Source organism: Ceratotherium simum, chromosome 22, assembly GCF_057802395.1.
Source record: "Ceratotherium simum simum isolate JZ-2026a chromosome 22, ASM5780239v1, whole genome shotgun sequence".
NCBI classification, from domain to species: Eukaryota; Metazoa; Chordata; class Mammalia; order Perissodactyla; family Rhinocerotidae; genus Ceratotherium; species Ceratotherium simum.
This window is the reverse complement of record NC_141921.1, coordinates 10,050,694-10,068,299: the sequence shown is the minus strand read 5'-3', so window position 1 is coordinate 10,068,299 and position 17,606 is coordinate 10,050,694. Positions and strand designations below refer to the sequence as shown.

At 46.7% G+C, this 17,606-nt stretch overlaps 2 protein-coding genes across 4 annotated transcripts in view; both read right to left on the bottom strand.

Annotated features, from left to right (window-relative positions):
• Window positions 1-14,285, bottom strand: part of BEND5 (BEN domain containing 5) — a 48,743-nt gene extending 34,458 nt beyond the window's left edge. The window contains exon 1 of one of the 3 annotated variants that reach the window (XM_004438526.3): window positions 13,953-14,285. In XM_004438526.3, the coding sequence (XP_004438583.1) occupies window positions 13,953-14,178 (226 nt within the window). In that variant the 5' untranslated portion in view covers window positions 14,179-14,285. The remainder of the gene's footprint in view (window positions 1-13,952) is intronic. The other 2 variants (XM_014793818.2, XM_014793817.2) reach the window with 2 other exon arrangements.
• The window catches only part of AGBL4 (AGBL carboxypeptidase 4), a 1,245,941-nt gene that overhangs the window by 249,760 nt on the left and 978,575 nt on the right, over window positions 1-17,606 (bottom strand). The window lies entirely within an intron of this gene.

Genomic DNA, 17,606 nt, shown 5'->3' with positions numbered 1-17,606 from the left:
TTCCAGAACATAGTCAAATGCCAAATCTTCCCAAATGGTCTTGGGAATGGAGTCCCAGAAGGTCAGAGGTGGGACTCTTGTATCAGAGAGACCTCAGTGTGAACCTCAGCTCTTCTAGGACAGGGTGAGGAGTGGGGGGCAAGAGGCTTAGTGTTGCTGAGCTCATGTGTCTCCTCGGTACCGGGAGGGGTGGGGATGACAGCAATAATTCACACAACCCGCAGCCCAGTGCCTGGTGCACACCAGGCACTCGAGGAACAGGATGTTAAAATTTTGGTATTATCAACATGCTCAGAATCATTTTATTTCCTTAAGCATAGGTGAACAAAGATACAATCTAAAAAACAAAGGGATGACTAAAGCAGGGTATGGTCTTTGTTAACAACCTCTCTTGATCAGAGATGAAAATGGCCTTTCCCACCAAACAGACCCTTGGGTTCTATTTTCACAAGAAAGGCCTGTCCTTGTCTTTGTGCCTGTAAAATACAACCAATGGATTAGGCATGGACAACAACAGGGATTGTGGTCTTTCTAAAAGAGCAATGGCTTTCCTCCTACAAATCACTGTTGACTCCTTCTAAGCCAAAAAGCTGCTAAAATGTGAAACCTAAAGAAAGTGCTGCAAACGAAGTTACCCTGAACGAAGTTACCCTGAAATGGGATGGGTGGGTGTTTTCACATGTGAAAAAGCAGAGGGAGAGAATTAGAGAGAGATACAGGGGGTGAGAGGGTGATGTTAGGACTTCTGAATGTGCTGGGGCAAAGCTCCTGGGCTAGTCTTCAGTTTGACAAGTGCAAGGGCAAATTTTGAGGTGCATCCACCAAACTGGAAATGACAAGCTATGCTCTGCCTCCCTGAGCTGAAACTTTGTAGCCCAGGATCATGTTGGTGTGGAGAGAAGCAATCATTCAGATTCACAAAACTAGATAACATTTTTTTTTTTTTGCTGAGGAAGGTCAGCCCTGAGCGAACATCTGCTGCCAATCCTCCTCTTTTCACTGAGGAAGATTAGCCCTAAGCTAACATCCGTGCCCATCTGCCTCTATTTTGTATATGGGACGCCGCCACAGCATGGCTTGTTGAGCGGTACGTTGGTCCGCGCCCGGGATCCGAACCTGCAAACCCTGGGTCACTGAAGTGGAGCATGCAAACTTAACCACTATGCCAGTGGGCCGGCCCCATAAACTAGGTAACATTTGAACTGAGAATGATCCTCAGATCATCTCATTCAACCTTTTCAAAATGCAGATGAGAAACTGAGGTTCCAAATGGTGAAGTCAATGCATCCATCCATGTAACAATCAGGCCTGGGGATATAAGAGGAGCAGGGCAGGCAGGGTTCCTTATGGTCCAAGGCCACAGTTACTGTCATTACATGAACAGTATGAGAACCCAGACCAGGGAACCAAGGTCCAGAGCTTTTCCTCCTCTGCCTCAGCTTAACATCTCCTGAGAATTTACACTCGCAGGATCTCGCCTGGGCCTTGGGGACACACAGAATGAGCAACTGACTGGGGGACACAAGAGAAAAACCCACAAAAAAGATAACCCAAGATCTCAAATACTAAGTAGGATTTAAGGGGAAAATAACTGCTATAGGATCTCGGGGGCAAGGGAGGTCACTTTGGTCAGTGCAACCATGGCAGGCTTTTGAGAGGATGTGGCATTTGAGTCAGACTCCTTACTTGCTGGGTGATCTTGGGTAAGTCACTTTACTTCTCTGAGCCTGTTTCCTCATCTGTGACTTGAAGTAAATAATTCCTACTCACATTGCCAGATACTGTGAAGAGGATCAATTCTGCACGTTGAGAACTTGAGTGGAATGAATGGCACCTGGATACTCTGTGCTCATAAAAGGACAGCCATTTAAAGACAGTGAAAATCTGGACCACAAAAGAGGGGTAAAGAATAGACGCCAACAAGGAAGGTTGGGAAATATTTAGACTGCAATGGTTACAAAAGATGGTTCAGTTACAGGCAGGAGAGAGAGGGGAGGAAGGGAGTTAAGGTGGCTGGGGCTCAGAGAATAAAGGGCCTCGACTGCCAAGTTAAGAAGAGCTGAGGTTGAGCCTGCAGGTATGGAACAAACTAGGAGTTAGACAACCTGGATTCCAAGTCCAGTTCTGCCACTTGGTAGGCGTGAGAAGTAAGGCAAGCTGCTCTGTCAGTGAGCGTCATTTCCCTTTTCTGTAGAAATGGAGACATAACATCCAGCTCCAGTGGGGACCAAATCAGCTAAGAAATGTGCCTTGAAAACAACAGAGCCCTGCGCAGACAAACACACCGTGGATGCCCAAGCTCAGGGGAACCTGCTGCCGGCTCAGGGCCTGCTGTAGCCTTGCTTCTTGACGGGGAGGCCTGCCCAGATGCCTGGCTTGGGAGTGGCGAGTCTCAGGAGTGCTCCACCCCCCAGCCTGATGACAACAGGCCCCACCCCCACCAGCTACACCCAAGGCTCTTCCACCTAACCGGAACGCCTCCCTCCTTCCTTGTCTGCCCGACAAACTCCACTCATCTCCTTCTTCCTCCTCAAAGGGCACACTGCATGTAGTACCCACCTTCTCTGTAGCCTATTCTCTTACTATGTTGCAGTCATCAGCTTTGAGGTCCCCCTTCCACACAGGAGTGTGAGTAACCTTAGGTCACGGTCCATATTACAGGCTTGGCCATACAACAGGGACTCATCAAACAAAAATGTTCAATGGAAGAATACTCAAAAAGAGGCTACACCACTTGGGGCCAGCCCGGTGGCGCAAGCGGTTAAGTGCACGCACTCCGCTGCGGTGGCCTGGGGTTTGCCGGTTTGGATCCTGGGCGCACACCAATGCACACAAATCAAAACTACGAGATACCACTTCATACTCACTAGGATGGCTATAATAAAAAAAAAGAAAAGAAAAGAAAAATAACAAGTGTTGGAAGGCTGTAGAGAAATTAGAACACTCATACATTTCTAGTGGGAATGTAAAATGGGGCAGTCACCATGGAAAACAGTTTGGCAGTTCCCCAAAACATTAAACAGAATTATCACATGACCCAGCAATGCCACTCCTAGGGATATACCTAAGAGAAATGAAAACATGTCCACCAAACACTCATACTCTAATGTGTATACCAACATTATTCATAATAACCAAAAGGTGGAAACAACCCAACTGTCTATCAACTGATAAAATGTGGTATATCCATACAATGGAATGTTACACAGCCATAAAAAGAGAGAAAGTACTGATACATGTTGCTACATGGACGAATCTTGAAAACACGCTAAGTGCAAGAAGCCAGACACAAAGACCACATATTATAGGATTCCATTTACATGAAATGTCCAGAATAGGCAAATCCACAGAGACAGAAAGTAGATTACTGTTTGCTGGGGGTTTAGGGGAAGGGGCAGCGAGAAGTGACTGCTTAATGGGTAACAGGGATTTCTTTTTAGGTGATGAAAATGTTCTGGAATTAGATAGTGAAGATGGTTGCAGAATACTGTGAATATACTATGAACCACTGAATTGTACATACTTTAAAATGGTTAAAATGGTGATTTTTATGTTACGTGAATTATACTTCAATTAAAAAATAGGTACCACTTGTGGAATGTCTACTACCTATCAGATACCACTATAAGGCTCTTCACATATATCACTACACCTCACAACAACCCTGCAATTAAGTCTCATTAGCCACACTTTTCTTTTCCACAAAAGCAGAAATGAGATTCAAAGAAGGCCTCAAGCCACCTGGATGGGAAGGTGCAGAGCCAGGATTTGATGTAGGTTTCTCTGCCTCCCCAGCCTATGCTCTGTTCTCTCTCAACATGTGCCTGGAACATGGTGGAGCCAGAATAAGTGCTGAATGAATGGATGATGGCTACCGATAAGGACATCCAAAATCCTCAGCCTGAAGTTCAAAGCGGAAGACCACTTGACTCCTGTTCTGCCAGACCACTCTGTCCTCATGGGGCTAACTACCTCCTGACTCCATCCTCAGGCTCATCAGTCTCCTCCTCCACCCGTGCTCCCTGGATGCAGGCTCAGGAAAATCTGGGGCCTCCACTCATCCTTTTCTGCAGTCAGCACACATTTACTGAGCCCCTGTTCTGGGCTGAGCACTATGCTAGGGGGTCCTTGTCTTCTGGACACTTACAACCTAGTATGTGTCAAGGACCCCAACCAGAATGAAAGGGTTGACTTCCTGAGGGACACTGGCACACATGGGGCAAACTTCTGGTCTCCAGACCTTCCTAACCCTAATCCTGAGTTGAAGGTGATGGCTCACATCCATATCTAGTCCAGAGAAGATTACTGAACACTCAGTGTCACCATAAAAAGTGGAAGAAACAGTTGGGAGAAGGAGGCCCAGGATCTGATAAAAAGAGCCCAGTCTTTTGAATCAGGTGATCCTGGTTTAGAATTCTGGCGCTGTGACATACTAAGTGTAGGAACTTGGACAAGCTGCTTAACCTGTGCGAGTCTCAGTCTCATTCTCTGTAAAGTGGGGATAACAAACTTTTCCAGATGATAGTGCATGTAATGCATCAAGCACAGTGCCTTTCCTGTCATAGGTGTTCAATGAATAGTGGCTGTGAGGCTGCCCTTGTGGGTTATATGCCTGGCTTTTATCCCATGGTAAAAAGAACCACTGCAGGTATCCAACACGGATTGAGACATGATGAAAGAGATGTTTTAGGAAGATTAATGTGGCAGTGGCAAGCAAGATGGATGAGGTGTGAGGAGGAGACTGAACATAGGGTGACAAGAAGCTATAAGTCTTAACTGGTCACATTAATGAAGGTGAACAGTGGTATGGATCATCTAAGACAGCAAATAACTTCATGCGGCATTTTAATGTGGCTTTGGAGTCTGCTTCTGGCTTTGAATTCCAGGAAACCACAGAAGAAACTAGCAGTGGACTCAGAAGGATGAAGGAAACTCTCTAGTCAACGAGCCTTTGCTCCAAGCTTAAGACCAAATAATCAGTTTTAGTATAAACAGAAATAAATGTGTAGCCTCTGAAGAGACAACCTTCCCTGATTCTGACTTCCTGATTCTTTTGTTTCCAGGGCAAAGAAAACCACCAAGGATCTGGGCATCACCTGTCTCCTCCTCCTTTCCAGCTACTAGGATGTCAGCTAACTGCATTTATCCATCCAACAAATCCTAAGTAAGCATCTACCCTGTGCCAGGCCCTGTGCCAAAATCTTTACTACCATCCACTATATTTAATCCCCACAATAATTCTATTGAAGCAGAAATTGAGGCTCAAAGAAGTGAGGTGACTTGCCTAAGACATAAAGCTACTGAACAGCAGAGCCGGAATTTCAAATCAGGTCTGCATGACACTCAGGCCCTGTTCTTCTCATCTAATTATCCTATAGGAACAAGAGAAAAATTACCAAGTGGCTACAGCTTCCTCAACTGAAGTAAAAGGCACATATAAAATAGTGAGCTTATCAATATAACTTTTGAAGCACCTGCCTCTCTCCTAAGATCCTGCCAATATCCTAGGACAATGCTGTCAGAAACTCCCAAACTGAAGTAAGCACCATACAAATATGACCTGATGCCAAACTCCTGAACTATAGGTTTATCAAGGCCACCAAGCTCTAAATATTCCCCCAAATAGAGTCCCTATTCAAAGCCATAAAATATGGTAAAAGCTGCTCTTCAAAAATATGGAAGAACTTGGTATTTGTTATTAACCTGAGAGGGAGAAACACCCCATTAAACTGGGGAAACAATGGAGGCATGGTAACAAGTAGATAGTGTGTTAGCAAACAGGCAGGTGGATAGGAAACCCAACGCACAGCTGTCCTCACAAGTGCAGATAACCCTGAAGAATCTGTAGTGTACAGTTAACGGGCCAGGCGCTGTCTGACTCCATTTTACATATAATCATGCAGGATAATTAAAAGGATCCAATGCCAGAGTTTAATTTGGTGTGGGCTTGTTAGCTAGGATGAAATTCTGAAAGGCTAAACATAAAATGTTTTACAAAGGTCTTGTCTTGTTTTAAAAACATCTATGTGCAAGTTTGAAGTTTTTCATCTGCATAAAAATCTTGTAAAGTCTTATGTTTGCATTAAAACAGACATGCCAGAGAAAAGACATGCACACATTGCATTCTCTGGCCTATGGTGTTTGTTTATATAAAATCCAAGGCAGACAAAATTCTCAAGTTTCAAGGACTGCACCCAGCCAGGACAACAAAAAGACGAGTGCCCTGCCGTGGTAGGGCAGAAGGAAATCAGAGACACTGGGTTGCGGCCTGGCTCCGTAACTAACTCGCTGGGTGACCTGTCACTTCCTCTCATTTTTCTTTTCTGTAAATCATGGGGACTAGACAAGAAAACCTCAACAGGTCCTTCCAGCTGTGTGACCGCTGGCCAGCCACAGGGACTTCCAGGTCTCTCTTCTGCACAGTGCAGGGTAAGAACAGATGCTCGAACTCCTCCTGGTGGGCACGTTCGAAGAAATGTCCTGCTGAGGTCATCCAAACGGGGAGACAAGGAACTGCTTACCAGGTTCAGTAGGTCTTCTTGCTCTCACTCTCACCGTCTCACTGGCCTTGGCACAGGGCTGGGGCACAGGCAAAACTAGGAACCTCACGCTGCCGGCTCATTTGTCTAGCTACCCTCAGATGCTTCACCAAGCTGTTACCAGGGTAATAAGGGGCCCCCGCACAGGGTCACAGAGGGGCAAAAACATGGGGGAAAATGGTAAGCCTTTCATGCCTAGGCCAAGTCCCAGGAGGACTTAAAACACACAAGAGTTAAATTTTAAACCTGTCTGCTCCTTCAGGTGCTTGTTCCTCTAAATCACTTCTTTCCACAAAGGGTGGTACCCATGACTAAGCAAGCTGTTCTCTCAGCAACTCTTAGCCTCCATAGTCCTTAATAGCTGCCTATATTTAACGAGCACCTACTACATGCCAGACACTTTTCTATATTACCTTGCTAAATAACATAGTGGGCAAGCAGCTGATTACAATCCGCATGTTACACATGAGCACTTGAAGAAGCACCGGAGAAGTGAAGTAATCTCCTTAAGGTCACACAGCTGAAAAGTAGCAAGGTCATGATCTGAACCCAGACTGTCTGAATTCAAAGCCTGTCTTCTTTCAGCTCTCGAACACTTGCTCCTCGATACTTAAGGAAGTGCCCTGGAGCTCATCTAACCAAATTCTCTCACAGGGCAGGAGTCCATTCCAGCACGTCCCCGACCTGCTTACCACCTCGGGTGGCAGGGATGTGCATGGACAAGGACATGCCGGAAGCCCTTTCCATTGCTCATCTGCTCCCTCTAACCCCTCTGATTTCTACTCTCTGGATCCAACTCTGCTTTCTGGACCCTTTCAGAATAGGTCTGATCCTTCCTCCACTGAGGCAAAACTCAGACAATGAAAACCACCACAATATCATCCCATGCAAATCTTTTCTTCTCTTACTTTTATATTTAGCTGTCCTATCCTACATCTTACCAATGAGCTCAGAGGAAAAAGTAGTTGCTGTGTAGTTAAAAGAAGCCCAGATCTGGGATCCAAAGACCTCTGGACACCCATGCCTCCTGGCTATTACTCAATTCTCAGTCCATCTCTGGCCCTTCTTCCCAGTCACCTCTTTTGGGCTCTTCTTCTTCAGTTGTGCCCTTAAAAGCTGGTGTTCTGAAGAGTTCTGCCCTGATTCTCTTACTCTGCACCCTCTCCCACTGTGACCTTACCCATCTCATGGCTAATGACTTCCACATTGGGATCCTCAGCCCAATTTCAGAGTGTTCTCCTGAACCTTGGGCCACATCCCTAAGTGGTCTCCTGGTGTATCTGCCCAGATGTCCCGTGGTCCCCTAAGTTTCAATGTCTCCAACTAAATTCATCATCTCCCCTTCCAACCAACTACCGTTCTAGCACTCTCCATGGAGGGTGGGGAGTCCAGATCACCACAACATCATCACAAACATCACCACAACCAGTCAGTTCCCGGGCCCCATGGGTTCTTCTTCCTTAACACATCTCAGATCCATCACGACCCCAACTTGGTTTACATACCGTACTCTTTGACTGAACTGACTCACACTTCTCCACAAGCCTTGTCAATGTGGGAAGACTCAGCCCACTGCATGGAACCTACAGTACCCACTAAACAATTGTTTGAATAGCTCTCTTCTCCCAGGTAAAACAAGAAGCCCTATCTCACAAGAATGTAGGCAGAGTATGTGGAAATTCCTAGCACTGAACTTGGAACCTGAAACATGGTGAGTACTTAATAAATATTTAATAAATTAGTCTTTATTATAATATTATATATATATAAATATATATAATTATTATAATTATTATATATATTATTATATAGACAAAAAATAATGCCTATTCCTCCTCCTGCATTTTCCTCCAGTATAAGGCTGACCACCTAGTGTAATTCAGTACCTGCCAAACTTAAATGAACCAGAGAACACCTCTTCAGGGTATGTATCCTTTTCTGGTAAGCATTTTCAAATGACGAGTACACACATCTTCTCTCTCTAAGGAGCTTGTAAGACAAAGCAGGTAGGCACAGTGGAAAGAGAATTAATCTTGGAGTCAAAGATCTAAATTTGAATTCCACTTTACTGGTGTGTTTTTAAAAATAAAAACTAGTGTCTTCTTGAATAACAAAACACCACATAAAAGAGCTAAACCTCAGCTTGTCTGGGGCAATGTTTTTTTTCATCCTGTGAAGTACTCTGTAGCACATACTATCTAGTTGTAATAAATATGTGGTTCTTGAACAAGACAAATCACATCAGACTGAACCTTCAGTGGTTAACATTTCAGTAGACTCTGCAACAGACGATAGCAGGCAAGTTCCAATCTTTGCTCCAACGTATATCAGCAGAATATGTCAAAACCTAAATTAAAAGTTTTCACTTGCTTTTTTTAAAAAAATAAATCATTTTGTTGGCAGTCTCCCACTGATGACATGCAACAATCTTTGCATATGAAATCGGTTAGTCCCCTGCTTCGCTGCTAACTTTGTAGAAGTTCCAAAGCATTTCTGGAGCAAGTGATCTATTTGGACTGACAATGCCAAGCTGGGACCCGAGCCCTGAATGAGCTAAAATTACCAAAGCAAGAAGAACGTGGCTTTGGAAGCTATTTCCCCCAAGTGTGGGGTTTCTTCTAGTCAAGGGAGTGATAAAGAATGTTGACTTTTTCCAGATGAACGAAGTTGAATGAAATCGCAAAATCCCACTGCAGGTTTCTGTTCTGAAAAACTAGTTGCCGCTATAGAGGTCCCTGTCCTCCCTACTTCCTCTCCCCAAGCATAAAACATGCACCTGCCTTCCCAAAGGTCGTGAGTTCACCATGGGGTGAGTGGTGTGGACTACATGCTGGGCATCCCAGAGGCAGAGACAAGGAAGGCAGGCCCATCCTGGAGGAGATCACTGTCCAGGAGGAAGACAGGCACATTCACAACTAACCCAAACAAGACACAAAATGCTAAGCTCCACAAGCAGGGAACAAGCCAAGTGAAAGGAGAGCTGCACAGAGGGAGAGTCTCCCTTAGGGGCGGAGGGGGAACAGAGAATGCCCCTGAGGCAGGTGCTCCCAGTGTATTTTGTCTACTCCTCTAGCACAGCCCCTCAGCTCACCGGACCACAAACATGATACATGTCTGCTTTCCCCACTGGAAGGTGAGCTCCATGGCAGAGGCCCCAGGACAGACAATGATTAATCCATCCTAGTTGGCTCAAAGGAGTGCCTGAGCGTGTGCTCTCAACATGGCACAAAATACCACAGGTCTAGGGGAAGCTGGAGAAGTAAGGTAGGGCTGGGGTCACTGTGAACGCCAGGCCAAAAAGCTGAAGTTTTATTCAGTAGGCAACAGGGAGCTACAGAAGGTTCTAAGGAGAGCCGTGAATTGACTAAGACTGTGTTTTAGAAGGTTATTCTGACAGCAATTTGCAAAGTAGGTTGGAGACAAGGTGATCAAGGAAAAGGCTCTGCACTGGTTTAGATGAGTAAAAGCTGGCGCAGGCCTGAATGCAGGCCATGGTAGTGAGCTGGAAAGGAAAGACTTAGAAGATAAACTGCAAAGCCTAGAAGACCTAGAATCGGTCCTTTCTCTGTGAATCCAGTGGCTTCCACCTCTATTTAGCACTTATGTCTGGCCCTAAGACTACATACTCCTTGAGGATGATGCCCATTTCTTCTTCATCGTTCTGCCTCCGACAGAAACCCTACACAGCAGGGCCGGAAAAGTGAACTCTTGCCTCTCCTGTGCCGTGCTGTCATTTCAATCCCAGTCCCTCAGATGTGTCAGCGCGTTGGTGCGTTGGTGCATCCGCTTATTACAGCACTGGGCCTGGCATATAATAAGGCGACAATTGACAACAAAAGGAATTTAGCACACTCAAATAATAACATGGCATAGGTGCCTGGACAGAACAGTACAGAATTTTAAGACTCTGAGCCTGGAGAAACCAGTTTTGGCCCCAAAGAAAACATAAAATTCAATACTATGAGCCCCAGTAGCACGGTGGATTGCAGTTAGATAATGGTGAACTCTCCAAATGGGTAGCTCTCACTTTCACAACCTGTTTAGCAAATAAATGAGAGTGAGTAAGGAGAGACCACAGTCCAAAGGTAAGCCAAGTCTTGACTTGTGTAGATCCTCCATGGAGGATGGGAGTACCTTTGAGAAGATTTCCTCAGGACAGTGACAGCTGAAGGGAGGAGGGCAAGGTGTGTGTGCTCCGCAGGAGGGAGGCTGGTAAGAGAGGAAGAGGAAGAGTAGAATGGGCTTGAAAACTCAGAAACTAAAACTGTCCTCTGGCTCAAAAACTTGCCTGGAGCTGTAAGCTTCATGGACATTCTTCCATTTCCTTTCACTCCCTCCAAGCACGCTATGTGGCTGATGGGAACATCAGCTACTTTACAAAGGAGACTGCCAACCAGGAGCTTAGCACTGGAAGACCTGTGTTCCAAGTCTGGCTTCACCATTTATTACCTGTGTGGCTGCAGGCAAGCATCTGAGCCTTAGCGTCCTCATCTATGAAACGGAAATAATAACAATAGCAATCTCTACCAACAGGGTTACAGCGAGCACTAACAGAGATAATGCACAGGCACACAGTAAGACCGTCAATAAAGGTGGATTTTTTTTTCCTTGAATTGAAATTGCAATTTGGTGAGAAGAAGGCTGTACACTAGGGCCTGACACACACTGAAACCATGGTGTAAACCACTACAGGCTAGAAAAATACCAAGTCCACCAGCAGCTGGCTTTGATGTTTCCTGGGTACAAAAAGAGGTACGCTTGAAGACAAATCTGGGTTGCCCTGGGCAAATACTCAGTAGAGTAACACACTTCTCACCAAAAGCCATAAACTGGCTCTGAAACTGCCTCTGAAACCATGCTGTTGGTGCCAAAGAGGGATTAATTACTCAAGGCTAATTCACAAACATTAACGCCATCTCTGCCTCCCCCTTGAGGGCCACCTCCTCACATCCGATGCCACAGCACAGAGGTATTTACATGTAGGAGATGCCCGAAGACAAGCTCTTTAAGATGAAGTCACTGCAGGCCATTCTCAGAGCCACCACATTCAAGTCAAGATGGGGTTTCAAGATACACAGAAGAGTTCTTCCAGGATAAATTAGTTTCCAAACCCACCTTGGCCCTTCCAATCAGGTCTGCAGTCAAGGCAGCGGCTCCAATTTAAAAATTAACCAGCTGATTGGAATTCAAAACGTGGTCTAGCCAACCTCAAGTTGTTTCTTTTTTTTCCCTTTATCCTCCAAAGAGAAAAACTCAAGAGAGGTGGGGGAAGGTGCTTTTCAACTCACTTTGCTCAAACTGGAGCCATGCTTCTTCTCTGGATCTACTCTGCCAACTTCCAGATGTTGCCTAGGGGTTTTTTTGTTTTTAATAACCCCAGAGATTTAACAGCATTCCAATGTGGAGGATGAGTACTCTATGGATTCAAGAATCATGGTCCTCAGACCAACAACTCCATGTGTCTTACTTATGAGGACTTGCATCGATTTTTAAAATCGGAGTCGGAGTCGGTGGGCGCTGCCATCTGCCTGAGCAGCCTCTCTGCAGTGCTGGAAGAGCCAAGCACAGTGTCTATGTTTACTAATAAATGGATGAAGGAACAATCTCTAAAAGAGGAAAACAGCTATTACACACTAAGACACCTACATACCACTGACTTTTCTGACACACATCCTTTCCCCTCTCCTAAGGCCTTTCCAGATCTAGGAGTATAATACAGTCAGCGAGAAGCACACTTGCTTTCCTTCTAGCCAAAGGGAAGCTAAGGTTACAACCTAGTTACAACTTCCTCCGGTCTATACTCTCGGGGAATAAACTCCTAATCCCTTCCCTCAGGTAAGTAAAAGCAAGCAGCAAACAAAATAAAACCTAATCGGCCACAAAGGTTTCCCCTTTCTCCATACTTTCCCTCATTCTGTTCTTCTGGCCCCAGGTGTCCTGAATGGGTCTACACTCCCGTGCCCCAGGCCTTGTCCAGGAGGAGGCGAGGATCAAGTCTGTCAAAAGGGCCCCTGGTGCTGATGCGTTTCCAGTTCTCCTTCCACTCCTCACCTCCTGCAAACCCACCTTCCGGAGGTGACATGAGGCGGTGGAAAGGAACTAGTCATGAGCCCTAGCTCTAATCTACTGCTAATCTGCCATGGGACCCTGGGTCAGTCACTTCTCTGTTTCATGCCACAGTTACCATATCTATTGAATTTAAATATGATACATGCTGGATCCATCTTTTAGGCTAAATGTGAGAACACAAAGAAGTTGGAAAAAACAGCAAAGATCTCAAAACTACAGAATACTAGCAACATCTTCATTCAGTTCCTAACCCCTGGTCTTCCCTTCCAAGTGGAGGGCAGGGTGGCTTACATCTCTGCCCACTCGAAGGCACACCATCCTTACCAGCAGTAGCTCAAAGGCTGCTCTCCTAAACGCAAGTGATACTTTCCTCTTCCCCTCATGTCTGTACCCAAGCCTCCTAGAACTAGCTGGGAAAGAGGGTCCCCTGCTTCTCTTTACAAAGGAAAAGGTGCTTCAGCATGGCAGAAAAAGTTCGGTATAGGAGGCTGAAGGGCTGGTTTCTTGTCCCGTCACCAACTGAACCTCAGTATCCCCATCTGTCAAATGGGGATGAGACCACCTCCCTTGCTTCTCTCTCAGGGCCCTGGGAGAGCAGGAATGGGAGGCCCTTTCTTATCCTGACCTAGAAACTCTTTCCTGGCCCTCAGCTCTCACTCAGAGAGCCCTCTGCGAGATTCAAAAGGGATGCAGAGGCTGCCGGATGCTGAGGGCCACTACTTCCTTACCTCTGCCGCCTGGCCAGGGAGGGGCAGAAGAGAGTGGCGCCCGGTGCCCAGTGTTCAGGGCCTCCTCATCCTGTCCAATGATGGCCCAGATGGGACAAGGATGTCATACCTTCCCTCTATGAAGAGGGACTCCCACCTAGAAGAGTCTGACTATATCCGCCTTGCCTCCTCACTCCCAGGAGCTACCAAAGGCCTTAAAGGAAGAGAGAGAGACAGCTAGAGAAACTTAAGGAGTCAGAAGGAACTGGGAGAGAGGTGAAGAGAAGGTGAGCAACAGAGAAATGAAGGTACAAACAGGCGAGGAGAGAAAGAGAAAGTGAAGGGGCCGGGAGAATAGACAGAAACAGGAGGACAGACACCGAAAGAGAGATGGAGACAGACTGACAGCGCGGGAGTATCGGGAGGTGGGGAAGACAAAGGGGACTATCCGCTATTTTTAACTGGTCTGGCCTTTTAGAGACACCTCGTCCCCAAAAGAAAAGCCCAGGGGGCAGGAGGAGGAGGCCGGAGCAAGCAGTGGCTTCCCCCGGTCCCCTCGCCCGGCGCCCGGCCCCCTCCCGGATCCCGGCGCCGCCCCCCGCCCAGGTCCCCACGTCCCTCCCGGCCGCTCGCTCACCTGCCAGCGCCAGGATCTGGGCCTTGTGGAGCAGCAGCGCGCCCCAGTCGCGGGGGGCGCGCGGGGGGCTCTCGGGCCCGGCGCCCAGCTCCTCCGGGCCCCGGTACACGGCGTACACCTTCTGGTTGTCAAAATCCAGCCGCGAGCGGGGGCTGAAGTCGCGCACGCACGACACGGGCAGCGCGTAGCAGACGTTGTCCTCCAGGAACCGCACAAAGGCGTACATGGTGGGCGCCGGGGGCGGGCCCGCTCGGGCCGGTCAGCCCGCGGGGCGGGCGCGGAGGTGGGGAGCCGGCGAGGGGCGCGGGCCGCGCAGCCGGGCCGGGGGGCGGGGGCGGCTCCCCGGGACCCCGGCTCCCCCCACTGTTATTGTTCCTGAAAGCACCGCTCTGCCAATCGGCTGCTCTCGCCTGGGCGCGGAAAAGAGAGGAAGGGGGGGGAAGGGGGACGGGGGTGGATGAGGGGGGTTTGGAAGCGCACCGCCGCTCGCAAAGTCAGACCCGAGCAATCACAGCCGGAGCGCGATTCGAGCAGGGAGGGAAAGGGCAGAGAGACTGAATTGCGATAATAATAATAATAACAACAATAGCATTGCAAGAAAAAAATGCATTGACTAAAAGTCGCGCTGCGAGAAGGATTGTATTGCTTTAACAATCCCTCTGTAAAACAAACTGCATTGCAACGAAACTGCATTGCAAAGGAGAGGAGAGAGTGTGAGAGAATGAATGCGGGGCGGGGGGCAATCTTGTTTGGATCCGTAAGTGTAAACTTGCACTTGCGAGCAAGCAAAATTTTGGAGTGTTTCAAATAATTTTAGCCACTCCTCTCAGCCCCTTTAGTTCGCTTTTTTTTTTTTTGGCAAAACTGCCAGCTCCCGCTGTGGGGAGGGTCAGTCAGCCAGAAACGTTACCCTAGAGCTGCCAAACTAGTTCTGAGCAGAACTGGGGCTTATCTGGGATTTCCAGTTGGACCCGCTGGCTGAGGTGGTGGAGAGTTTGTCGAGGGCTGCTCTCAGCCAGAGGAAGCAGTGGCACACCACCACAGCATGCCTGTCTCTGAACTGGGACCAGTTAGAATGAAGCAGGGAGTGGAGGGGTGGTCTGAGGAGGGCAAGCTCAGGGCTGGCCGGGCATGTCTGGAGCACTCTGCGAGGTTCAGGAATGGGACTCAGTGGAAGGGCTGTCTTTGCTCTGTCCTGATATCACAGGCAGGAGAGAGCCTGGAGGGGCTTGGGTGCCCCCACACAAGCTGTGAACACCAGCTGAAAGAGGGCTGCCCCGCTCTGCACTCCTAGGAACCCCATCCCACATTGGAGGCGGTCAACATCCTCACACAGATGCCTCTGAGAGGGTGGGCTTTGTACCTAATATGGCTACTTAATCCCTACTGCCTAGCCCAGACCTGGCACTTGGTAGGAACTCAATGAATTCTGGGTGAAAAATAATAATAAATGAAAATCCACCTTCACCCAGCCATCCAGTCATTCATTCTTTTACTCAAGCAACCAGTATGCATTGGGTGTGTACTACATGCCTGATTCTGGGCTATGCGCTGGTGGTCGAGAGAAGACCAGACAGGACGAACACCTGGATGCCTTGCAGTGTTAGCGTATCAGAACTTGAGTCTTGGTTTTGGATTCCTGTGCCAAAATTAGGTTACTATATGAATAACACACCTTCCCTGTCCTCAAAACCCTTACAATCTGGTCTGGGAGTATTAAAAAAAGTATAAGTAAGTATATTATAGTGAGAAAAGTGTTCTCATAGAGGAATGCTTAAGGGAGGTGGCAGACTGAATTAAATGTTATATTTTTTAAAAATTCATTTTACTGAACTTGACCTGTAAGAAAAAAACAAAATAAATGCACCAAAGTGTTGTTTCTTAGTAGTGGGGGGTGACTTTGTTTTCCTTTGTGTGTATATACATTTATATTTACATTTAACTATTTTCCACAATAAGCAGGTATTACTTTATAATCAGAAAGCATTAAACATTATTTTTTAAAAAGCACTGTGGTCACATTTCAGATCAGCTACACTAATAGTGAAGTAGATAAGCCAAAATCCCCAAATTATTTCACTGTGATTTGGAGAGTACTTTATACAGGTGAATCCCATCAACACACAGGTCAGATCAAGTTCCTGTAAACCCAGCCTCTGGTGCTTATGCAGTGACAGCCAGACATGACCACAAGTTGTCTGGATGTAGACGTAGATGTTGTCCTACGCTGCCCCACAAACTTGTGGAAAAAAGATGAGCCATTCTGAGTTGTTTCAGCAGAGTTACCTTCAAGATTATGATTTCTTTGGACTGATCTTAAATGAATTTTTATTTTCAGAATACATTCCTGTGGTGGTCAAGGGGAAGTAATGTGTAGCAAGATGTCTGATAATTCACAAGATGGATCATGCAGAGTTGGCCATATTTAATGAAAATCCATGAAGCTCCAAACTATGTTTGCAAAATAATTTTAAGTAGCACTCTGGTTAACCTCCTATCACATCTAAATGAAGGTGACCCCACATACTGTAGCAGTCTCATCTCTTACCACCTTCCTGGACACAGCATACTCCAGACACATTAAATTATTAGACATGTCCCAAGATAGCGTGTTTTATCAGGTCCCAAGCCTTTGTGCTTGCTCTGCCCTCTTCATGGGAAGTTCTTCCTCTCAGGGGGCACAGTGACCTCAACTTCCCCTGAAGACCAGCTCAAATGTCATCTTGTTTGTGAAGCCTTCCCCAAACACCCACACTCCTCAAGCACAGACAGATTCTTTCCACTAATTTGTCCCAGCACCTTTTATCTTCCTTCATTAGAATGAGCTCTTTGAGGGGCACAAAAAGGCTGAGTAACCTCAGTATCCCAGGTTCCCAGCACAGGGCCTGGGATAAACGCTTAGAGAACAAATGCATTAAAGAAAGACACAGAGAGCATGAATAGCAAACCTCTTGCATGGTTTTTCTGAAAATCTGTCCCTTCTTTTCAGAGCTGGAACTGAATCCCAACTCTGTCTTTCCCATTCCCAGTGACAAAGGGGTAGAACAGTGATTCCATTCCTCGTGAGACAGACACATTCATAACATATTAAATATCACTGCACCCTCAGGCTCAAACAAATTCCCCACCCAAGTTAGTGTAAATAATTCTCATAAGGGGGCAGTTCCATTTCCCAAGAACCCAGAAAGAAGAAAAGAATAAACAATGATGTGGATGTCAACAGAGTAAACACAGACGCAAATACATTTTGTATGTAGGTGCTCAGAATGGATTCTGGAGAAGGAATGGCCAGTACAGATGTTCAAAGAGACACCCTTAGATAGCCAAAGGGCAACAGAAAGACACCTGGAGTTTCTGTTTCCTGTGTGACTAACACAGGCAGTCTTTTAACACAGCTTCATGAAGAACCTACTGTGTGCCTCCTCTGCCCTAGTGAAAACTGAATCAGAGTAACTCTTTGACCTGGAGACGTAGCCTTGGGCTTTACACATACCAGAAACTCAAGATGTTGATGATTCATTGATCGGCAAGCAAAGACAGTTCAAAAGTACAGATTTCAGACTTAGGGAGGTGGTTAAAAATGTCAAGTCCAACCAAATCATGGTTGAATCCCCTGTTCAATATCCCTGCCAAATGATCATCCAGACACCTCTT